General features: G+C 49.5%; 1 protein-coding gene across 3 annotated transcripts in view; it reads left to right on the top strand.

Moving 5' to 3' along the window:
* Positions 1–508: 508 nt before the first annotated feature.
* The window catches only part of NINL (ninein like), a 137,498-nt gene continuing 129,098 nt past the window's right edge, over positions 509–8,908 (top strand). For 2 of the 3 annotated variants that reach the window (XR_004431080.1, XM_033185417.1), the window contains exons 1-2: positions 518–625; positions 1,182–1,333. Coding sequence is in view for 1 of the 3 variants with exons in the window: in XM_033185417.1 (XP_033041308.1) it covers positions 1,315–1,333 (19 nt within the window). In the remaining 2 variants the exon portion in view is untranslated. Of the gene's footprint in view, positions 626–1,181; positions 1,334–8,908 lie in introns of all 3 variants that reach the window. The other variant, XM_033185418.1, reaches the window with a different exon arrangement.

The following is an 8,908-nucleotide window of genomic DNA, read 5'->3' as shown; positions in this document are numbered from 1 at the left end:
GAGCAAGACTCCTTCTCAAAAAAAAAAAAAAAGGAAAAGAAAAGAAAGTTAAAAGAAGAAAAAAGAAATGCTCCAATGTGCATTTCTTTTGAGCATCAGGTCAGCGCTCAGAAACTTTCAGCTTTGAAGAATTTCGGATTTCAGATGCTTGGATTAGGGGTGCTCAACCTGTATTGATTTAATATGCGGTGGAAACGTGACGACCTAGGTTTTAAATCGCAGTTTCCTCAGTGGTGGGTTTGGGGTATTATCCCTGCCTGGCCGGCCTCCGGGCTTGTTACAGAAGATGCTACCCCCAGAGCTGCAAACCCCCAAGCTCCGCAGCGCGCAGGGCCCCGACAGGGACCAGCGAGGTCAGCTCCAAGGATCACCCCAGGCTCCAAACTGGCCCCAGCCGTCCTGAGATTTGCGGAGGCCGCCTTGCCCCCCACCCCGCCCCGCAATCCCGGACCCGCCCCGCCCCCTCTCTCGTTCGCCCGCCCCGCCCCCCGTTCGCCCGCCGCGCCGGGACACCGAGGGGGCGGCGCCTCGAGGCCGGGAGGAGTGTTGCGTCGCGGCCTCCAGACACAAAGAGCTGCCAGCTGGACTGGGGTGGTTCCGCGCTCCTGGCCCAGGCGCCTCCCAGGTGAGACGGGCCAGGGCTTCCGGCCGGCCGTTCGGGCGGCGGGTGGGGTCGAGAGTCCGGGGCCGCCCCTACCTCGCGACCCGCGCCTCAGTCACCAGACCCGGCTCCGGGAGCGCGGCCTCGGGTGCTCCTCGTGGTGCGGGGCGCAGAGTCGGCCCATCCGCAGTGGTGCCTGCTCTTCCGGTCGCCCTCGAGGGCGGGGCGGGGGTCACGCCCTAAAATATCGCGCCCGCTGGGCCGAGCGCTTGAAAACCTGGTTTCCCGACGGCGGCGGCGCAGGCGCCATGGGAACGAGGGCCGGGTCCAGCACAGCCCCGAGGCTCGGCGGGGGGCGGGCGGCCTTGGCTGGGGCCCCCCGAGGTGCTGAGCGCAGCGGTGCCCACCGTCTGCCCAGCGCGGGCCGTTTCTCCTGGCGCCGGTCGAGGCCCAGGATTCCCTCCCGCCAGTGTGGCTGCGGCCCCCTACGGAGCGTGTCCCGCATTGTGGCGCTTGGGACGGTTGATTGAAAGGGTGGAGAAGTCTGTTGCGAGTTTTATCTGTTGTACTCGTTTTGCAGATTCGCCCCTTTCCTCCCGCCTATGCGCACAGTCATACACACCACGTGGGAGTTTCTGATCGCATTGCATTCATATTCATCCATCCTGCCTGGGTATTGATGCAGCATTGTTAGGAGCTCTGTGTGGGGCTGTATGTTTGCACAGGACTCAGGTGAGGAAGGGTGGCCACGTTTCTTTCTGCTCTGTGAGACTTAGGCCAAGCCTTGGAACTAGGGAGGAGGTTCAGGAAGAGACCTATGAAGCTGGTGGGGCCTTGGAGAAGGGCAAGTGATTTTCTTTTTTTTTTTTGAGACGGAGTCTCCTCTGTCGCCCAGGCTGGAGTGCAGTGGCCGGATCTCAGCTCACTGCAAGCTCCGCCTCCCGGGTTTACGCCATTCTCTCGCCTCAGCCTCCCGAGTAGCTGGGACTACAGGCGCCCGCCATCTCGCCCGGCTAATTTTTTGTATATTTTAGTAGAGACGGGGTTTCACCGTGTTAGCCAGGATGGTCTCCATCTCCTGACCTCGTGATCCGCCCGTCTCGGCCTCCCAAAGTGCTGGGATTACAGGCTTGAGCCACCGCGCCCGGCCGCAAGTGATTTTCAAGGTCAGTAGTAAGAGGGGTCATGAGTAATGGTAAGTTTCTTCTTAGAGGCCTTTGCTATGACTTCCAGGTTTTTCATGCCGGACTTAAAATACTTTTAAAAGCAGAGTTGTTGTTGTTCTTGTTGTTGCTGTTTTTGACAACAAAGTTTCACTCTTGTTGCCCAGGCTGGAGTGCAATGGCGTGATCTCGGCTCACTGTTACCCCCGCCTCCCGGATTCAAGCAGTTCTCCTGCCTCAACCTCCCGAGTAGCTGGGATTACAGGCGCCTGTTACCACGCCCAGCTAATTTTTTGTATTTTTAGTGGAGATGGGGTGGTTGCACCATGTTGGCCAGGCTGGTCTCGAACTCCTGACCTTCAGGTGATCCAACTGCCTCAGCCTCCCAAAGTTCTGGGATTACAGGCTTGAGCCATTGTGCCCGGCCAAGTTTTTGTTTTGTTTTGTTTTTGTTTTTTAATTTTATTTTACTTTAAGTTCTGGGATACATGTGCAGAACGTTCAGGTTTGTTACATGGGTATACATGTGCCAGGATGTTTTGCTGCACCTATCAATCCGGCGTCTAGATTTTAAGGCCCACATGCATTAGGTATTTGTCCTAAAGCTCTCCCTCCCCTTCCCCCCACCCACAGGTCCCGGCGTGTGAGGTGTGTAATGTTCCCCTCCCTGTGCCCATGTGTTCTCGTTGTCAGCTCCCACTTATGAGTGAGAGCATACAATGTTTGGTTTTCTGTTCTTGTGTTAGTTTGCTGAGAATGATGGCTTCCCACTTCATACATGTTCCTGCAAAGGACTCATTCTTTTTTATGGCTACATAGTATTCCACGGTGTATATGTACCACATTTTCTTTATTCAGTCTATCATTGATGGACATTTGGGTTGGTTCCAGGTCTTTGCTATCGTAAATAGTTCTGCAATAAACATACACGTTTATGCGTCTTTATAGTAGAATGATTTATAGTCCTTTGGGTGTATACCCAGTGATGGGATTGCGGGGTCAGATGGTATTTCTGGTTCTGGATCCTTGAGGAATTGCTACACTGTCTTCCACAATGGTTGAACTAATTTACACTCCCACCAACAGTGTAAAAGCGTTCCTATTTCTCCCCAGCCTCTCCAGCATCTGTTGTTTCCTTTTTAATAATTAGGTCAGGAGATCGAGACCATCCTGGCTAACACAGTGAAACCCCGTCTCTACTAAAAATACAAAAACTAGCCGGGCGAGGTGGCGGGCGCCTGTAGTCCCAGCTACTCGGGAGGCTGAGGCAGGAGAATGGCGTAAACCCGGGAGGCGGAGCTTGCAGTGAGCTGAGATCCGGCCACTGCATTCCAGTCCGGGCGACAGAGCGAGACTCCGTCTCAAAAAAAAAAAAAAATTACCATTCTAACTGGTGTGAGATGTTATCTCACTGTGGTTTTGATTTGCATTTCTCTAATGGCCAGTGATGATGAGCTTTTTTTTTTTATATATATGTTTGTTGGCTGCATAAATGTCTTCTTTTGAGAAGTGTCTGTTCATCTCCTTTGCCCACTTTTTGATAGGGTTGTTTTTTTCTTGTAAATGTTTAAGTTCCTTGTAGATTCTGTATATTAGACTTTTGTCAGAAGGGTAGATTGCAAAAGTTTTCTCCCATTCTGTACATTGCCTGTTAACTCTGAAGATAGTTTCTTTTGTTGTGGAGAAGCTCTTAGCTTAGATTCCATTTGTCAGTTTTGGCTTTTGTTGCCATTGCTTTTGGTGTTTTAGTCATGAAGTCTTTGCGCATGCCTATGTCCTGAATAGTATTGCCTAGGTTTTCTTTTAGGTTTTTTTTTTTTTTTTTTTTTTGAGACAGAGTCTTGCTCTGTCGCCCGGGCTGGAGTGCAGTGGTCGGATCTCAGCTCACTGCAAGCTCCGCCTCCCGGGTTCACGCCATTCTCCTGTCTCAGCCTCCCGAGTAGCTGGGACTACAGACGCCCGCCACCTCGCCCGGCTAGTTTTTTGTATTTTTTAGTAGAGACGGGGTTTCACAGTGTTAGCCAGGATGGTCTCGATCTCCTGACCTCGTGATCCGCCCGTCTTGGCCTCCCAAAGTGCTGGGATTACAGGCTTGAGCCACCCCGCCCGGCCGGTTTTTTTTTTTTTTTTGAGACGGAGTCTTGCTCTGCCACCCAGGCTGGAGTGCAGTGGCCGGATCTCAGCTCACTGCAAGCTCCGCCTCCCGGGTTTACGCCATTCTCCTGCCTCAGCCTCCCGAGTAGCTGGGACTACAGGCGCCCGCCTTGTCGCCCGGCTAGTTTTTTTTTTTTTTTTTTTTTGTATTTTTAGTAGAGACGGGGTTTCACCGTATTAGCCAGGATGGTCTCGATCTCCTGACCTCGTGATCCGCCCGTCTCGGCCTCCCAAAGTGCTGGGATTACAGGCTTGAGCCACCGCGCCCGGCCTCTTTTAGGTTTTTTGTGGTTTTGGGTTTTACAATTTAAGTCATTAATCCATCTTGAGTTAATTTTTGCATAAGGTGTAAGGAAGGGGTCCAGTTTCTGTTTTCTGCATATGGCTGGCCAGTTTTCCCAGCACCATTTATTAAATAGGAAATCCTTTCCCCATTGCTTGTTTTTGTCAGGTTTGTCAAAGATCAGATAGTTGTAGAAAGCAGTTTTGTTTTTTTTTTAGTAGTTAAAACTCATCTGTTAAACAGAACACTGAATCAGCAGTCTAGCAGTTTTATGAACTGTGTGCAAGAATACTTGTATATTAAAAGGAAAATGCTCAGGTGTTAGAGAAGCAGTCTACTTTCACGCTTGTCCCTTTCATTTCACTTATACATCATTCATTAGTGGTTTAAATGATGACAGATTGAACCGATCTGTATTGTCAAATAAAAGTGAGATGTGTGTTTATATGAAGTTCAGGTGCAATAAATATTAGAGGATAATTCTTTTTTGTAGAATGAGAAAATAGCAAGCCTTCTCCAAGGAACTTGGACTTCAGATTTTTTTTTTTTTAATGTAGAGCCAGGAGTCTTGCCCAGGGTGGTCTCCAATTCCTGGACTGAAGTGATCCACCTGCCTCAGCCTCCCAAAGTGCTGGGATTACAGGTATGAGCCACCACACCTGGCCTCAGATAACATTTAACTCCATCAAATTAGAAAGCACTTTATAGAGGAATAGCTAGGACTTAAGCAAAAAGTTTTTTTTCTTTTTTTTTTTTTGAGATGGAGTCTCATCTGTCGCCAGGTGGCGTGATCTTGGCTCACTGCTATCTCCATCTCCCAGGTTCAAGCGATTCCCCTGCCTCAGCCTCCTGAGTAGCTGGGATTACAGGTGTTCACCACCACGCCCGGCTAAATGTTTGTATTTTAGTAGAGACGGGGTTTCACCATGTTGGCCAGGATGGTCTCCATCTCCTGACCTCGTCATCCACCTGCTTCAGCCTTCCAAAGTGCTGAGATTACAGGCATGAGCCACCACGCCTGGCCGGACTTAAGCAAAATTTAATTGAACGGTTTATATTAACTTGGATGGAAACTTTTTCACTAACTCATACTTACCCCATACGTTGTGATTTATAGGACTGCTCTGAGGTGGGTGAATTGATAGGGTCATTTGCTAAGAGCATGTTGTAAGTCTTTTAATGTTAGGGTATCCTTTGAACATTTGGTGATGGAAAATAGAATAACAAGAATGGCAAAGTTCCAACTGTAAGTGTCTGTAGCTTCCCCTTTTACAGTGAGTTCAAGTTCCTTGGAGAAGGCTTGCTGTTTTCTCATTCTATAAAAAATAGTTATTCTCTAATTTTTATTGCACCTGAACTTTATATAACACACATATGCCAATTTTATTTGCCAACACAGACTGGCTTAATCTGTCATCTTTTTTTTTTTTTTTTTTTTTTGAGACGGAGTCTCACTCTGTCGCCCAGGCTGGAGTGCAGTGGCGTGATCTCGGCTCACTGCAAGCTCCACCTCCCAGGTTGACACCATTCTGCTGCCTCAGCATCCCGAGTAGCTGGGACTACAGGCACCTGCCACCACGCCCGGCTAATTTTTTGTATTTTTAGTAGAGACGGGGTTTCACCGTGTAAGCCAGGGTGGTCTCAATCTCCTGACCTCGTGATCCGCCCGCCTCGGCCTCCCAAAGTGCTGGGATTACAGGCGTGAGCCACCGCGCCTGGCCAATCTGTCATCATTTAAACCACTAATGGCTCTTTTTAACTTTTTTGGAGGATGGCACATGTGCCATTTGAGACTTAGGGCATGTGAACGGGGCCCTGTGAGCACATTCTTTCTACGGTGGACATTTACCTTTGGATTTTATTTTATTGAGAAGGAGTCTCGCTCTGTCACCCAGGTTGGAGTGCAGTGGTATGATCTTGGCTCACTGCAATCTCTGCCTTCCGGGTTCAAGCGATTCTCCTGCCTCAGCCTCCTGAGTGGCTGGGATTATAGGTGCCTGACACCATGCCCAGCTAATTTTTGTATTTTTAGTAGAGACAGTTTCACCATGTTGGCCAGGCTGGTCTCAAACTCCTGACCTCAAATGACCCACCTGCCTTGGCCTCCCAAAGTGATGGGATTACAGGTGTGAGCCGCTGTGCCCAGCCTACTTTTGGATCTTGCCACGAGCAGGTAGCTACTAGATAGCTTTCCTCTTTCCTGGCACAAGACAGATTTGGAAGCAGGAAGCAAAAACAGAAGCAGTGTCTTGGCCTCACACCTGAACTGGTGTGGCTTCCTAGCTGCAGTTAATAGTGTCCTCTGCCCTGGAAGGCATTTCCAGCGCTGTGGCCACTTTACGGTTCCATTCCTTTGTTATTGCATAGGTAGTTGAGCAGCGGTGACTGTAACTGGAATCTAGGTTTGAGTTTAGCTTAGTCCTTGGCTTCAAGTGCAGATTAGGAATTCAGGCTTAAGGCAAAGACATTTGGTTACTCACAAGCGGAGGCCAAAAGTTTGGGTCAGAACTCTACCTGGAGCTATTTGGAGGTAGGCTTTCCTTCTCCCACCTTGGGGTAACTTTGAGCCTCCTATATTCTGATTATTGTTGTTTGTGAATTGATGGACAGTTTTCTCTTTTTTTTTTTTTTTTTGAGACGGAGTCTTGCTCTGTCACCCAGACTGGAGTGCAGTGGCCAGATCTCAGCTCACTGCAAGCTCTGCCTCCCGAGTTCCCGCCATTCTCCTGCCTCAGCCTCCCGAGTAGCTGGGACTACAGGCGCCCACCACCTCGCCCGGCTAGTTTTTTGTATTTTTTAGTAGAGACGGGGTTTCACCGTGTTAGCCAGGATGATCTCGATCTCCTGACCTCGTGATCCACCCGTCTCGGCCTCCCAAAGTGCTGGGATTACAGACTTGAGCCACCTCGCCCGGCCTGATGGACAGTTTTCTGGGACAGAGGAGTCTTTTGGAGCATGGCTTGTATTTTCATCCTTTTTTGACCTAGGTTCAAGCGTGCATCTGGCGCTGCCTGGTTGTACTCCCCTCTCTGAACCTGGATTGTCTTTCCTCGGACTTCAGAAAGATAATAGAGCCTTCTATCATCCTCCAAGCGAGGTGACCCGTTTTCCCCAAGACTGCTATATAGTCTCCCTGGAGTAAAAGTCATTTGTTAGTTTCTGAAACAGCAGAACTCTCTAGGTACCTCTGAGGCAATCAAGTTTGAGAAGCTCTAGGATATACCAATTTTTGTGCATTGATTGTTACTTTGTATCTCATAAGGGGCAATCGGCACAATTTTTTTTTTTTTTGAGATAGAGTCTCACTCTTGTCACCCAGGCTGGAGTGCCGTGGCACAATCTCGGCTCACCGCAACCTCTGCCTGCTGGGTTCAAACAATTCTCCTGTCTTAGCATCCTGAATAGCTGGGATTACAGGCGTCCACCTCCATGCCCAGCTAATTTTTGTATTTTTTAGTAGAGATGGGGTTTCACCACGTTGGCTAGGTTGGTCTCGAACTCCTGTCCTCAGGTGATCCGCCTGCCTCGGCCTCCCAAAGTGCTGGGATTACAGGCTTGAGCCACTGTGCCTGGCCCACACATCCTCTTATAACCTTATTTTTGGATCTACTTTGTTGAGTAGAGTAATGATTTTGGTTTGTTGGAGTTTCTAAGAGTGGTCAGAGACCTGAGAGTCAATCACTCTTCAAAATCTCTCGGTTTTTAAGCCTTTGGTAAAGAATTTTACATTTGTAGAGTATATCAGTTAGGGTATTTTAGCCACTAGTGATGGAAAACCCAACTCAGTCTGGCTTAAATACACAGGGTGTTCACAGAAGACCTCAGGATGGGCTGCTTCATGGTTGAAGTGGCCCTGAGGGACCCAGATGGCTCCTCTTCTGCACACAGCCTCTCACATCGGTGAGGAGAGGGAGCTTGGCTTCTGTGGCTTCTGTGCCTCTCTGAAGAGGGAGGAGTGACAGCTGGTGCCCCCAGCCAGGGTAGTGGAGTCCTGGGCCATTTGAACCAGTCACCAGGAGGCCTCCCCTGGGCTGTCTCCAGAGGCAGGGTGCCGTGGGGGTGTGGGGACAGGAAGGACAGGCTTTCAGGTGGCTGGTCCATGGGGGCTGTGTGAGCCTCACCATACAGGTAGCGTGTCAGCTGTGCCCAGTCCCCGTGCATGACTTGTGCACTGGTTGTGGCTGCCAGAAATGGAGCTCAGGTCTCCTGGTGTTTTGTTTTTAAATTTTGAATGAGCATTCAGTAGGTGCCAGGTACTGTTCTCAGTGTTTTTGTTAAATTCTTTCACGGAGTACTCAACAGCAGGAGGCTGAGCCGGGGCATGCTGTTGCCCCCATCTCAAGCACAGAGTGTGAGGGTCAGAGAGGATAATAACATGCTCAAGGTCACATGGAGGTCAGGGGTGCTCGGGTCTGGACAGGCTCTGCAAATTCCATGTCCCCCACCGTGCCTCCCGACACAATGGGGTTTCCAGCATACCTTACTGCCTATGACTATATCGTTTCTTTACCTTAACAAGAAAACGGGGTGTTTTCAGTGCTAGAGAAAAGCTGTGACTTATGTGATCCTGTCTACACATGCTAGTTGAGAAGCAGTATGAGGATTGTTAGCTCAAAGTCCCATTTTTATTTTATTTATTTATGTTTTAGAGACAGGGTTTCACTGTGTTGCCTGGCTTGACTTGAACTCCTAGGTTCAAGCATTCTC

Source organism: Trachypithecus francoisi, unplaced genomic scaffold, assembly GCF_009764315.1.
Source record: "Trachypithecus francoisi isolate TF-2019V2 unplaced genomic scaffold, Tfra_2.0 Lachesis_group21, whole genome shotgun sequence".
NCBI lineage: Eukaryota > Metazoa > Chordata > Mammalia > Primates > Cercopithecidae > Trachypithecus > Trachypithecus francoisi.
Note: the sequence above shows the minus strand (reverse complement) of the source record. Positions and strands in the feature narration are given on the sequence as shown.